This window comes from Bradysia coprophila (genome assembly GCF_014529535.1).
Source record: "Bradysia coprophila strain Holo2 chromosome X unlocalized genomic scaffold, BU_Bcop_v1 contig_173, whole genome shotgun sequence".
Classification (NCBI taxonomy): Eukaryota; Metazoa; Arthropoda; class Insecta; order Diptera; family Sciaridae; genus Bradysia; species Bradysia coprophila.
The window spans coordinates 2,233,448-2,248,192 of record NW_023503302.1 but is presented as its reverse complement, the minus strand read 5'-3'; the positions used below and the strand labels follow the sequence as shown (position 1 = coordinate 2,248,192).

The following is a 14,745-nucleotide window of genomic DNA, read 5'->3' as shown; positions in this document are numbered from 1 at the left end:
GTGCCCTTGATATAGGTCTCTCCCTGAGTACAAAAACGCATCCGTTGGTCCTAATGACGTCTGTGGTTCCACTGCAGCCTCATTACTTTTTTCCCTGCTCTCTGCACTTGGCTTAACGAATGCAGACAATTCATGAACATCATCATCAACAAAAAGAAAATCTCCGTAAACCGAAAAATGAACTTAAAGGAGAAATGCTTACTTACAGTGAACGACATCTCAAATGTCTCACTGCCATTTTTTTTTTCAGAGAATGTCATTGTGAACTTGCAATGACACAATAAAATTCTCAGAAAAATTTGACAGTGAGACATTTGAGATGTACCGTTATTTTGGTGAAGTTCTGGCCAATCGAATTTCATTCAGTACTCTCATTTAAATGGTAAAAGTGAGTACAGTCAAAGGCAGTCAATTTTCAGCATAAATTAGCTTCAGCTGTTTTTCAGCTGATCCATACAAACAATCACAACCGTTTATACGTCTTTATACGGTTTTACCACTATCATGCGCGTGCGTGTAGCAGCTTCAACCGTATGAACAAGGAAAACCAGTTTTGATTGTATGTGTGGATCAGCTGAAAAGCAGCTGAAGCAAATTTATGCTGAAAATTGACTGCCTTTGACTGTATCATTATACCGTGAAATAAACTTTCCATATAAAATTCCACGGCCCTGGTAAAAAATCATCTTTGCTGCTGATGTGTACAACAAAGTGAAATTAAAAGCACTAATGTTCCATAACACGTAAGTTTTATATGATCGTAACATTAGAAGAATCACTTCATATACCACCATCATCCAAGGTATATGTATCGTATGTATAATACGAGACTCGAAAATAAAAGTAAGCTTCATCTGTCAAACAATTTTGCGTGATCTGTGTACTACCCGTACTACCAAAGCTTCTAGCAGGGTAATAGAACAAGAATTACCATTTAGGCTGCTAATGGTATTATTGGTATTACAGTTCTACGATATTCGACGTGGTACACCCTATAATATTACCCTGCTAGGTTCTTTGGTACTATGAAATGAAATAAAATTCAGTTGCAATCCACAAAGAGATCGAAATTTTTCTACGACCTTCGCAAATTTTGGGTCGTAAAATTTTTCATTTTATGAGCTGCTGCTGATGCATATACTTCGCCTGAGGTTCAAAAAATTCTGCTCAAAGATCGGCAACAGAGGAAAGAATTAGAGGGATTCTTTTGAAAAGCCGCCTACCAAAATCAGACCCATTTCGCCTGGGATTGATATATACATGGTTTGAAACAAAGCACCTAGCAGGGTAATAGAGATTTTTACACGTCAAATAGAGTAGTTTTTTGATACCAATAATACCATTAGCAGCCTTAATGGTAATTTTGCAATGACATTATGAAAAAAAAGGTATGGAAATATTCGCATACTTCGATTAAAGTACTACTTTATTTTTTTCTATTACCCTGCTAGGTGATTTGTTTGAAAGGTCTTTGCCAGTAGACCTCAAAACAGGCCTCACACGGTCTCTAGCCACACCTGGTTGCTGGTTGAACATTTCCGAAGTTGGTAAAATGGTGATTTTTATCCGAATTTTTTGGCCGTTATAAACGATCGTCCCGGGCGAGAGTGGGCTCGTTGGAAAGCTGAGTTCAAGTAGTTTCGGGTCATGCCTAGTTTAATTTAATTCATTGATATATGTTTGCAAAAATCTGCAAGAAAAATTTTCAAAATCTGTGTGAACTTTAGACAGGTCTGGGCTGGTACTGATGACGCTTAATGGGAACCTAACATGCTAGTCGTAACATACATTGTCTAAGCTTTCCATTGATACCCCATTTGCAGTGCTGGTGATTGCCGACATAACAGAATTTTATGTTAGCACAACCGCTACTCGTAAAACTCGCCAGCAATCACCAGCACTGCATAAATTCGGATAAAAATCACCATTTTTATTTACCAACTTCGGAGATGTTCAACCAGCAACCAGGTGTGGCTAGAGACCGTGTGAGGCCTGTTTTGAGGTCTACTGGCAAAGACCTTTCAAACCATGTATATATCAATCCCAGGCGAAATGGGTCCGATTTTGGTAGGCGGCTTTTCAAAAGAATCCCTCTTATGACTTATCGTATTTAACAAAATCGACCCTGTGGATTACTGTGGATTTACATAGCAATGTAAAAGTGACAGATGCAAACAATTTCCACAATCTATACAACCACAAATGTTGAATACACTCAATTTTTAAATTTTAGCGCTCAAACTAGTTGACATGAATCCGAAAAAAAAAATTCGGAGAAAGAACGTGATAGGCGAAAATGTCGAATTTTATAATGTCAACGTTTGACATTTCACATAACCTCAAACTTTACGTTGAAACGTGCTTGTTTGTCAATAATTTCGTAGAAGTTTTTTTTGCAAAGGAATCATTCTTGGAAGCTAGCAACCATGGCTTTGAAACGCCTTAAGAGTAAGAAATCGTGTTTTGTAGTGTCGTATTCTTTTCCTAATATTCACACATTTTCACAGCCAAACAATCAAAACGTCTTCCTGCCCGACAAAAATACAAAATTTTGAAAAAGATTCGCGAACATAAGCGAAAAGTAAAGAAGGAAGCTAGAAAGCAACCGAAAGGTAAAGGTACCAAGCAAAAGTTGATACAAATACCGAACGTGTGCCCGTTCAAAGAGGACATACTCAAAGAAGTGGAAGCCGCCAAGAAGTTACAAGAGGAAGAAAAGCTGAAACGACGCGAATTGTTGATGGAAAACCGAAAGCAGGAATCTCGTAAAAATATGATTGAGACAGCTGCCCAACGCGATGCAATCCACGAAGCACGAAACATTGATGGAATCGAAGAGGAGGTAAGGTGTCCCGTTTACCTTTAAGTACTGTTTAATGGTAATTTGGCAATCGTTCTCTTCGCAGAATGAATACAAAACTGAACAAACTGTCAAGGAGAACTCACTGAAGGCGTATTTTAAAGAATTTCGTAAAGTTATCGAAGCGGCCGATGTGATTCTGGAAGTCGTTGATGCCCGTGACCCGTTAGGTACTCGTTGTGCCGAAGTTCGGCAATCTGTTGAATCTGCTGGCGGAAATAAGAGACTCGTTGTGGTTCTGAACAAAGCCGATCTTGTGCCCAGAGACAATTTGAACAAGTGGTTGAAATACTTGAGAAGAACCGGTCCGGCTACTGTATTCAAAGCGTCCACACAAGATCAAAACAGCAGATTGGGACGACGGAAACTAAATCAGAGCCAGAGCGAAAATGCTCTGAAGGGTTCGTCTTGCATTGGTGCTGAGTTGCTGATGTCAATGTTAGCAAATTATTGTCGCAACAAAGGGATTAAGACATCTATTCGAGTAGGGATTGTTGGTATACCGAATGTTGGTAAAAGTTCGATCATTAACTCGTTGACAAGAGGCAAAGCCTGTAGTGTTGGCTGTACACCCGGTGTGACGAAGTAAGTTTTTATTTTACAAAATTTGAGTGGAAAATCGATTTCTTATCAATAATGTCCGTGGTCTATAGAGTGATGCAGGAAGTTGAGCTTGATTCCAAAATAAAACTCATCGACTGCCCTGGAATCGTTTTTCAACAGAGCAAGACACACGACAACGTTGCAGCAAATGTGTTGAAAAATGCCCAACGGGTTACAGACGTTAAGGATCCGTTCACAATTGCCGAATCCATTCTACAACGTGCGTCGAAATCGTATTTTTGCAATCTGTATGACATCAAAGAATACGACACACCCGAAGAGTTTTTCGCCAAAAAGGCAATGCGAATGGGTACGTTTGGCTGTTTGTGTCCTTGGGCGATCGAAGCAATTAATTTAATTCCTTTTGATTCAGGTAAATTCTTACGTGGTGGTGTACCAGATGCGATATCAGCTGCCAGAGGACTGCTAAACGATTGGAATACCGGAAAAATCAAATATTGCACACAACCGCCGGAAGACAGTACATCGGTTCACATTAGTGCCAGTATAGTCTCAAGTGACGCGAAAGAATTCGAATTGGATGCACTCGATGCTATGGAAACGGATGTGATGAACAATTTTGCCGCATCCATCGATAACATAATGGACTATAAACCGGAAGTGGATGTTTCCACGTTGAAAACACAGATCATTGAACCAATCAAAGATGAAGCAATGGACGAACCACAGGCTAAACGGGGTAGACGAGAAGCACCAGAAGAACTTGAAGGTGAGTTATTCGGTCAAAGTTTGCGAATAAAATGTTAACAAACATTTTCTATCACGCCAGGCAATCAAAAGCTGAACAAAAGCATTAAGGAACAGCAGAAGAAAAATAGGAAGCGCAAACAGAAGGCAGAGAAAAAAGTGGACAGTGTTGCTGATGTTCTAGAAAACTTTACATTCGGAAAGAGCGATGAAGCTTATGATTTCGATAATGATTATGTTATGTAAAGACAATAAAGCCAATTAACATTTCAACGGTGACGAGTTTGAAAATTTTTATTTGATTTCCTGCGGTTCTTACAACAGATCCAAACAGAGCCGAGGGTTAATCTGAAATTTCTTGGCTGGGTGTAGGTCATGGTTTACACAACAACACGTATTTTTACGGTCTTTGCTCAGAGAGATTTCTTTGATTGGACAGTATCAATAAAATGTCGATTTCTTGATAAGCGAAGTCGAACGAAAAGGAAGTAAATGCTGGCTGCGTCGTGTGGTGGTTTACAATTTGTAAGAATTAGGACTTAGGAACAAGTTTCTATCAACTTTCGACTGTCAATATTTAGCTATTTCACACACGTCCCAATGCTATCTATATATCGGCAGCGATAAGAAGCACTAAGCCCAGAGAAAAGACCCTCAACGAAGCAATAATTTTTTTTAAATATAAAAATGCAGCACAGGGTTGCAAGGTACATATCACGTGGTTCTCATTGCATGGTCAGTGCATAATAAAATGAGATTTGGTAGTTGATGTATGACGTAAGTCAAGTATGATTTGATATTCTACTGATGGGATAAATTGTGAACAGAAGAATGTCCTGACTTGATTAACTCAGAAACCATTCAATTGGTGCAACAGATATCTAGGATGCAGTGAGTTCATGTAACCAATCTACATAGGTATCCAATACCTGTCGTTATTAGAATATCGAAGGAAGTCAATACTTACTTTAAAATGTCCACCTTCAATATTGTCGTAATGATAGGTAGTGGAAACTTACATGGAGGAGTCATTTAAACTCACCACACCCTAGATACGTGATGCACCAATAACTGTCCCATTCCCATTACTTTTCGATTTTTTTTATGCCGGGACTGCAAAGGAATTACAGACGTCATTGGGATTAACGGATGAGTGTTTTGTACTCACCGAGGCCTATCCTATTTGTTATCAGCCTTTGACAAATTCAAATAATTCCCAGAATCGGTTGAGAAGTTACGTAAGTCGGAGGTATATCTGAAGGAATTAGGTGGTCTTCTCTAGCAAGCTAGCAGAAATTTTCGTAGGATTGTTAAAGTCGAATCGAAATTGTACAAACCCGCCAATGTGGCGAGTCTATTGCTGCTTTATCTACTCAATTCATATTCTCCAACTGTAGCAGGTTTAAGATCACAATCAAACAACGGGCACTTTAAGGTTGTTACATTTTAATTGTGTCTGCTATAAGAACACTAATTTAAACTTCACAAAAGTTCTTGGAGTTTTGAAGAATTCTTTTCTTTTTTACTGTTATTATTTACACTCTCCTTGCCTTCCTTGGTCTTGGTGGAGTCCACGATACGGGAGTTGTATCCGTTACCGACACAACATTCAGTCCGCTCAATTGAATTCCCTTTAATGCCGACTGAAAGAATGGTTTTCATTTATTACAAAACACCGACCTTCATTCAAAATTTTCTTTAAATAAACAATTACCAGTCGTCCTGCGCCAAGACCACGCACAGTAACACGGATTGTTTTGATTCCTCTTTCGACTACTTTCTGTGGAAAGGTTATTTTATCGCATCGTAAATTAAGTTTGGTAAGAGTTTTTGTACTGTGAACTTACTTGACTAATTATAGAAGCAGTTGTTTGTGCTGCTATGTTTGTACCTTTCCGACAATTTTTAAATCCATCGATGCCACAGGATCTTGACAACTGTGTGACGCCTGAAATTTTTGTGATTCAACATTTAGAACAACTGTGGTTGTAATTTTAAGACGGAATGACGAGAGAGAAACGATTCGGGACAGCATTCCGCATGTGGTATGTACCCTTATTAACTCAAATTTACAATTTTACAAACTCCAATTTAGTCATTTAACCCACACAGAACGCATCCACTTCGAAGCAGTGCATATGCATGCATATCGAAGAAAAAAAATCCGAAACAAATTTATCTAAGAAACTAGAATTTCCTTTGCATGGTTTGTGTGTCTCAACTCATCAACTGCAAACTGCACCTCAGTCTTACCTTTAGCATCTGAAAAAGTCAGGATTGTGTTATTTTTCGAGACTTTTACGTGCATGATGGGAATTTCATTGAACATTTGTCCGTGGAATATTGCTGTGTTCGTGTTTACATCAGGGAATACTTTCACCTTCCTGAAAGCAAACAATCAACAGTGAATTATGAATTTGGAAAAAGCTTAACTGAAACATACTGTTCGAATAGCGAATCAACCAGTGTACTTTTTTCGCCAGCCGTTCCTTCGTCTCTTTTTGGTAGCTGAGATATCAATCGCTTCATGTCGTCCTTCTTCCCCTCTAAAACGCTGCTTGATGTTATGGTTCGAAGCGAAATGTTGCTTATCCGAACATTTAGCAAGGAACTGATTGATAGAATTTTGTGAGTTACCGACATTTCGACTTCAATTATCCTCTTCACCGATTTAATGTCTATTCGCACATAACCTAAAGCATCTGTCCAATTTTTGACGTCTTTGATGGTCACTTGCGATCAGCTGTTAAACGAAACAGTGATGCAAGAAGACGAAGTGAAGGTGATAATTAAAAGACGAATGAAACTAGGGACAAGGTATGGCCGATCGGTCGATGGATAAAGCAATGAAAGTAAATGGGATAGGTATGGCCAAACGTTCAAATTTGTTCTAGCCGGAGCACATACGGATTTGCATGGCGCCACCTCAAACGAACTCATTTCTAGTGCAAATTTCCAATGAAAGTAGATAAGTAGGTATGGCCAGTCCATACAAGTCGGAGCACATACGAATTTGCATGGCGCCACCTCAAACGAACTCATTTCTAGTGGAAATTTGCACTAGAAATGAGTTCGTTTGAGGTGGCACCATGCAAATCCGTATGTGCTCCGGCTAGAACAAATTTGAACGTTTGGCCATACCTATCTATTTACTTTCATTGCAAATTTCCACTAGAAATGAGTTCGTTTGAGGTGGCGCCATGCAAATCCGTATGTGCTCCGACCTGTATGGACTGGCCATACCTACTTATCTACTTTCATTGGGATAAAGGAATTTGTTCTGGTATTATATCGAAGGTAACATAACTTAACATAATGTCTCAGAAACTACTTAACCGATTTTTTTTCCTGAAAGGTAGTAAAAAGTTATGAATTTTCAACCCGACACGAAGTCGGAAGATTCATTATTTTTTACTACATTTCAGGGAAAAAAGCATATCAGAATCGGTTCAGTAGTTCCTGAGATATCAGAGATATGCCATTTAGTGAGGTTGCCAAGTCGTCTGTACTGTCAATGAAAGTACAAAACCAGGTATGGTCTGTTCATACAAACCGGAGGACATAGCGATTTCATAAAAACATGAGAGGTGAGTTTGTTTATATAAAATCGCTATATATGTCCTCCGCTCCATACAAAGTTTGATATTCGACCATACCTTGTGTTGACGTACATTGTGTACTGTTCGTTCGATAAGTGAATTGTGATTCGATAAGTTTGATTTTTTGCTTCTTAATACTGCCCAACAAACATGTTTACAAATTTCAGGTTTCTATAAGAGGTTATGCAGTTTGTTAAGGGATTTAATGCAAAATCTACCTTTATAGCCTGCCGCAACCCGTAACAAATTAGTCACACTACAATTAATTTTTAAAATTTCGGAGCTCAAAAGACCGATGCGCCGAAGCACTATCGCTACTATTTGCAGTTGTCACGAAAACAATCAACCAATCACACTTTGAATTTTCAATCATGTGACTCAAAAACATTTTAATTTGTAATTCGATGTGGTGGACAAAGAACAATGTCTTGTCTTCTGTAAGCTAAAGTTAAATTTGATAGGACACATAGTGGGACTGATGCTAATAGGTATACCCTAAAATTGCACGGACATGACAGCGCATTAACATACTAATTCTGTCAACACTGTTCTCTAAAGTCAAATGTCAAGTTTTGTGATTGAAATAAAAGAAAATAGTATACACTACACATCCGTATACACCGTATACGATATGTTCACACTTTATTGTTGTGTTCCCCTTTTCTCTTTACATTCTTAGCTTTGTTCTTGAGCGAAAATATTCATTCATGAATCTGATTCAGTGAAATTATTGATTATTTTGTGTACAACGCCGGATAAACGTTAAGCCGGAGAGGCTAAGATGTATTTCATTCGGTTGTAATATAGCAACATACACATCAGTTTTTCCGAACATTCTATTTTGATAATGTGGATATCCGCTAACAATAAATATGGAGTTGGTAAGTCAAATCGTCACTTAATGGAATAATAATTAAAATGAAATGCACTAAAAATGGATATCACATTATCGCGAGATTCAGTTCCTGCGTATTATATACCACACCTATTGAGTGTGTTTTGTTATTTTAAATTTTGTTGATGATTGCGGTAAATCAAAATCGAAAAACAAATAATATTTTTGAAATAAAAACACAAATTCGCAAACGTCGGAAGGAGGTTAATTATTTACTTGATCTAAATGACGTATCTTCGCTTATGTTTATATGCAAATTTCCATACTTTCATATCGCATACATCATATAATTATCCCATTTACAATGCTGCTGCTGCTGCTGTTTTGTTGTTATGCTCATTTTTATCAATATCAAACATTTGCCTTTGTATTGCGAACTTAAGTAGATAATTGATCGACTCCTGAGATGAATGTTTGTTATGGAGTGATAAAACCGTTGCACAAAATAACACAACATTGTAGCTGAAGTGATGATATACTTTGCTTTTGGTATATAATACGATTAATATCCACTTTTACCCAGCTATCCATAATTGGCATGGTGACACACGGCATGGTTTGGAATTGGATGTTGGCGATTCCGTTGAAATACTTGAAGAATATGGAGAATGGTTACGAGGTACATGTCCGCGAAAGCCGCGAGTCGTTGGCATATTTCCGCGCTCATACATTTATATCAAAGATTCGGACAAAAATGATCCGGTTGTGCAGGAATGTACCCAAGTATTAAGAGAATGGTCAGAGATCTGGAAAAAATATTATCTTGTGAGTATGAGTGCACTAATTATAGTGTGGCATTGCCTCTGCAATTCATTGCATTGTTTATATTGTTTGTTGCAATGATTCTCATTTTTGTTCTTTTGTGCATAAACAATAGGAACGAGATACGTACAAATTTACCTACTTGAGGAAAGTGATGTTGTCATTGTTAGATAGTCGACGTGAACTGCTAGGAACTACACTCACACAGGATCAAACTTTGGAGATGCAATTGAAATTGATTTCAAAAATCGATTGGGGCAACCGGTAAGTCATGATTTAATTTTTAATTCATAGAACAGCTTAGGCAGGTGATTGTTCAATTTCGAAACTGTTTTCTCAGTAAGTATTGCCAGTTCAATTTAGTCAAACAGTACGGGTAGTATACTATAACTATAGTAACAACATGAGATATTAATGTAGACGATAAAACCCTATGTCGAAATTTTGTATTTTGAAACTCCTTATCACCATAGCTTCAGAAAGAATTGTTTTTTCTTATTCTGGCCACATTCATTGTTGTTGACTAAATCTTAGCGTACTTTTATCGAATCATATTTTGTTGGCACATCCTTTTATCCGTCATTTATCTTTGTATTGAGTCATAGAGAGATTGTGCCTTTATCGAAAAATGTAAAATTTTCGTGTCATTTTGCCGCCACTGGAGTTATTTGCTCAAATTTGAGATTATCTTCACTTCAAAGTCACCACTGACCTCCAGTGAAATTTCTCGAAATGAAACTCAATATTTAATAGTGGTCCGGCGTAAAGTATTGACATTCACGGTAAGCATCTGTTAAATCTAGTACTTTCGTGGCGTACAAAATCGATTAAGTGCATTGCACAAATTCTTTTACTTCATTTGTTTAAACATTAATTTTAATGGGGCTAAGTTAGCCTCGTAGGTCATTGCTAATTTTTGTCGCATGTTTTCAGTTTTATTTTTGTACAGGTCATCATTTCTCTAATTCCCTCAATTGCCATTTGAAATAGCATGCGAAATGAGAGAATACAGAAAAACGATGAAAACGTTGATGTCTCTTAAAATCCCGAAATCTATCTTTCTCCGATTTTGTTTAGAATCATCGGTGCAGTTCGATTTAAGTTTCATACATAGTGCCTAGTGTTTTATCCAGAATCTTTTACTTCATTAGTTTAAATCTTGAATAATTGTTCGTCTGTAAATATTTGAACAGTGTCACATGAGTCCATTTTCCATTTTTTTTGATAGGTGAAATAATTCAATTTTGCCCCCTTTAGTATTGTACGAAAGTAACAGTTTACTTTTAAACCTGTCGACCTCTAAAAATTATTAGTCAACTTGCAAGAAGGAATGGGAGATGAATTGTAATTTCCAATTCATAAATTGACCTTTACGTTTTCATGCATTTGCCTAACTGATCATCAATAATGTTCAAAATTCAAAACATTACCCAAAAAAAATTCAATTTGACGATGCTATCAAACCAATTAATTTACTGAAATGAAGATTTATAATCAAATCAAAACATAATCATTTTGATTTTATGATGACACAGATAAGATAAAAAATAAGGATTTGTTTTCACAACGATTACCGAGATAAGACGAATTATTTACATGATTTTACTTTACTTGGTTTATAAGTGGAGCTAGAATATGAATGAAACTCTCGAGTATCTGCAATGTTGTTAATATAGTCAGTCACTGCGCAATTCTTCACAGTAAAACTCATCTTAAATCTATACCGGTACATCTATCTCCATAACATTTCTACCTTCATTCGTAATGAACGAATTTGACCCTCCCTCAAAGCATCATTTTAATTAATTTCGCTTGTAATTATGAAGATATATTGTCAAACATAAATTTTATTTTATTTTTTTAAATCCACGAGTGGTTGGTGATATCGTGTGAATGGCACTCAAGGGAATGGCGTTTTAGTCTAGGTAACACTATAATACAAGTTAGCTTGCTTAAAATATTGTCGTAAATCTTTTGCGACAAAAACCTTCACACATCATTTGGGTGCAGAAATAACTATTACGTACTAGATTCGCTGGTACTCGTGCCATTCATTATACAAGTACTTATTTCGACTATTTCATTCGATCTAAGATGGATCTCTGTCTTTTTCATCACATATTGCCGACTCACCTATAACACTGTCTATTTCATTTTGGAGAACTCTCCAAAAATGGGACGTCTCTGTTGCATAATCCTTTGACTTTTTACAATTCGATGTTTCTACTCGCACTATTTCGAGAAAGAAAATGTCCATTGTGTGTTTGGTATTAGCCGCAATTGAGGATGGAAAATGTATTGTTCGCCTACGGGTCAGCCAACGCACTTCAAGCAAAAGTGTCTTTAATGACAGCTACCAAATAGTGTACTATTTTGCCAAAATTTGTTCGATCCAATATCGATATTTAGAGTACCCATCATGCTTGAAGTGCATTGCTCAAAACTTTCATTGATTTTAAATTTGTTCGTACTTTTATATTTCGCTACCCGTAGACTTTATAGTTCGTTTATTTTTCTTTGGTGTTTGAAATTTATACGTTTGGCTGTGTGTATGTGTCATTTATTCAGACAATTCGAAATTCTTGTGCAACGGAAATCATGTCACCTTTCAATTAAACATTTCTGCAGCGTCGACAAAAGTGATTAGACCACAATTTAAAGCAAAAGAAGCAATGGATTTGATGAATAATATCGCCTTGCTGTTGCCGTTTTCAGATTAAAGTGTGAAGTAGTAGATGATGCAAGATAATTTAATTTATAGAAACGAACTTCGAGCATGAATGGCATGAATAGACAATAGAGTAATGAAACAGCACAACTGTCCTCAAATCAAATCAAAAATTAACACTGTAAAAAAATTTGGACTCTATTTGGCATAGCTCTCACTACGATCACTCGTGCTTGCAGTACGTAAAATACTCTGAACCTCCATACTACGAATAGTAAGCCATTTCGATTGTGAATTCAAATAAACACCAAATTGATTAAATATTAAGTTTATTTCTGATCAATTAGTCATAATGGAATGGATGGCAGATATTTAGGTACCTATTTCTTTTGTCTCGCTTGTAGTGTCCCTATAATCGAAATGAAATGATAAATATATTTTTAGTAAGGAAGTTGTGACAAAAATCGCATAAATTCGTTTTGATTTGTTTTGTTTAATTTAAAAAAAAAACTCCAATGATTCAAGACGTTTCTAACGCTTACTTTCTACTTATTTACTTAAGCCTAAATTTAATTTTAATTTGATTTATCAATTTTCTTTCATAAAATTTTTTTTCGTGTAAATTTCATTTAAAAGTTTACAAATACACTTCGGTCCGATTGTTCAGTCAATTTTTAAACAACACACAAAGCATTTTAATCGTCAAACGACTGAGAGTGATAAATCAGATCGTTATGAGTTCCTATATTTTGTTGGGATTTTCGTGCAGTAAATTGATTTGTTTTGGAAAAATTGACTTAAAATTTTAGCAGTCTTTCGAAAATGAGATTTTAAAAAAAATGAAGAAAGAGAGAAATTTTGATCAATTAGCACAACTAGACAGTGAAGGTAACGAAACGTTAGGCCATCGTTTCCTTTTCATTTCCATCTAAACTCGAATAGAACGGTGATATTTCCAGTGTCGACGGTGCGGACGGTGTTCCACCGACTGATGTACCACTAATTCTATCACATAATCCCCTCAATATATCACCGAATGAATTCACGTTTATGTTTTGGCCTAGTAAATGGAGTAGCAGGAAATCGCCAACCTGTAAAGAAGACACAGTTCATTAAACTAAATCGATTTGAAAATAATTTCCGAATTTTACCTGAATGTTGCGAATCAACATTTCGATTTCCTTCGGTGTTCCTGTTCGGAACCTTCTCTTAATAATTGATTCTCTTGTAGTCGGCATCATGACAACAATCGATGAATAAATAATTGCACAGCCAGACAAAAATGCTAACACAATGAACCAGAACCAAAGGAAAATATAAATTTTCTCGTTCAAAATATTCAATGCCAATACACACAGAGCATCGTGTTCTGCAAACAGAATAAATTTATAGATTAAATTGACCTCATGGTTTTTCCGCGCAAAAAGTTTCAATGAATGTTAACCGAAAAGTTCCGGTTCCACTTACTTTGGATACTTCCAGATGCTCCGAACTTGTGGAATGTACATTTTGTTACACGCGGAAACACTTCTACCATCGGATCGGACCGATTTTCCTGGTTCATATTCGAAAATTTGACCACATCCGTTCCATACGTCAGAAAAGCTCCTCCCAAAAATTTGTCGACGAAAAATATGTTACCAACAACGTTGACAAAGTTGAGCAATTCGCAGAAGAAATAGCCGAACGAGTATGTGTTGTGGGTTCGTATACTGTCGTAAATGTATTTTATTAGACGTCTTTGACGCGATACACGTTCATCGATTGAAGACGTTAACACTCCTCGCATGCCTTCGGAAATCATCCGAATTTTACCCTCCTCCCAGTTTTTCCATATCCAATGGGGTACGTAGAACAATATACCCTGAGGATGTAAAAAGGATGGTTCAGTTAGCGCAAAGAGCTTTCTTTAGGAGGATTTTCAACTTACCTGAAAGAATAGCATAAATGGTACCCACTGATAGTAGCTATGGAAAATTTTGTCCTGATTATCGTTGCCCAGACCACTTTGGGCGACTTCAGTCCCAACGTGTTTACCATGTGCACCTGGTAATGTGAAGGTGTAGGTAATCCAGCAATAAGTGTTAATGACGTGACCGGGTACGGCACCATCATTAATGCAAGAAATCGGGTCACCTGTAAGACAGTAGTTCCGTTAAAAATCGAAATTCGAATCGATTCAATTTCAATTTACCAATCAAATTATTTGCTGTAACAATGATGCAACAAACGAATAGAATTGCGCTGGTTATTCTGTAATGGCAACGGAATATCATGTTGTCGATGATAGCCTTGTCGATCAAATAGCGCACCTTCACGAATCCGGCTACAGCCGATACAAGACCGAAAACAGCCATTGTTGGAAGAGTTTACTTTCACTGCAAATTTTAAGAGAATTTCATTTTGTTATCCTGATTCATCGGTAGATTCGCTGATATGAGATTGTACATGGAAAATAAGTAAATATTGTCGGCCCGAAAGCACGTCGAACGTCCTTTACGCAATTTACAGCACAATTTCGTGCTAATACATTTTTTCTCTGTAAAGATAATCTGATAGAATTATACCAAGGTTCCACCAAAAATGTTACGTAATAAAATGAAATTTAAAATTTTGAAGCCAGTTGGGTAGAACAAATGGAGTGTTTTGA

General features: G+C 36.8%; 4 protein-coding genes across 6 annotated transcripts in view; 2 read left to right on the top strand and 2 right to left on the bottom strand.

Moving 5' to 3' along the window:
- Nucleotides 1-2,310: 2,310 nt before the first annotated feature.
- LOC119068121 (guanine nucleotide-binding protein-like 3 homolog) lies at nucleotides 2,311-4,444 on the top strand. Of its 2 annotated transcripts, XM_037171577.1 has the most exons (6): nucleotides 2,311-2,448; nucleotides 2,508-2,842; nucleotides 2,907-3,445; nucleotides 3,514-3,773; nucleotides 3,837-4,193; nucleotides 4,254-4,444. In XM_037171577.1, the coding sequence occupies exons 1-6, from the start codon at nucleotides 2,427-2,429 to the stop codon at nucleotides 4,415-4,417; spliced, it is 1,677 nt and encodes a 558-aa protein (XP_037027472.1). In that variant the 5' UTR covers nucleotides 2,311-2,426; the 3' UTR covers nucleotides 4,418-4,444. The 2 variants fall into 2 exon arrangements, with proteins under 2 accessions (XP_037027472.1, XP_037027471.1); XM_037171576.1 differs by having other exon boundaries at nucleotides 2,327-2,448; nucleotides 3,514-4,193.
- Nucleotides 4,445-5,599: 1,155 nt separating this feature from the next.
- On the bottom strand, nucleotides 5,600-6,902 carry LOC119068064 (28S ribosomal protein S11, mitochondrial). The gene is made up of 5 exons (XM_037171465.1): nucleotides 6,615-6,902; nucleotides 6,425-6,555; nucleotides 6,019-6,119; nucleotides 5,886-5,951; nucleotides 5,600-5,814 (listed from the first exon to the last, which is right to left on the bottom strand). The coding sequence occupies exons 1-5, from the start codon at nucleotides 6,812-6,814 to the stop codon at nucleotides 5,707-5,709; spliced, it is 606 nt and encodes a 201-aa protein (XP_037027360.1). The 5' UTR covers nucleotides 6,815-6,902; the 3' UTR covers nucleotides 5,600-5,706.
- A 1,469-nt stretch (nucleotides 6,903-8,371) lies between these two features.
- Nucleotides 8,372-14,745, top strand: part of LOC119068103 (dedicator of cytokinesis protein 3) — a 27,160-nt gene continuing 20,786 nt past the window's right edge. The window contains exons 1-3 of one of the 2 annotated variants that reach the window (XM_037171527.1): nucleotides 8,372-8,651; nucleotides 9,189-9,430; nucleotides 9,543-9,691. In XM_037171527.1, the coding sequence (XP_037027422.1) occupies nucleotides 8,618-8,651; nucleotides 9,189-9,430; nucleotides 9,543-9,691 (425 nt within the window). In that variant the 5' untranslated portion in view covers nucleotides 8,372-8,617. The remainder of the gene's footprint in view (nucleotides 8,652-9,188; nucleotides 9,431-9,542; nucleotides 9,692-14,745) is intronic. The other variant, XM_037171528.1, reaches the window with a different exon arrangement.
- On the bottom strand, nucleotides 12,408-14,629 carry LOC119068104 (innexin inx3). The gene is made up of 5 exons (XM_037171530.1): nucleotides 14,290-14,629; nucleotides 14,026-14,231; nucleotides 13,563-13,959; nucleotides 13,247-13,464; nucleotides 12,408-13,186 (listed from the first exon to the last, which is right to left on the bottom strand). Exons 1-5 carry the CDS (start codon nucleotides 14,450-14,452, stop codon nucleotides 12,995-12,997), a joined length of 1,176 nt encoding a protein of 391 aa, XP_037027425.1. The 5' UTR covers nucleotides 14,453-14,629; the 3' UTR covers nucleotides 12,408-12,994.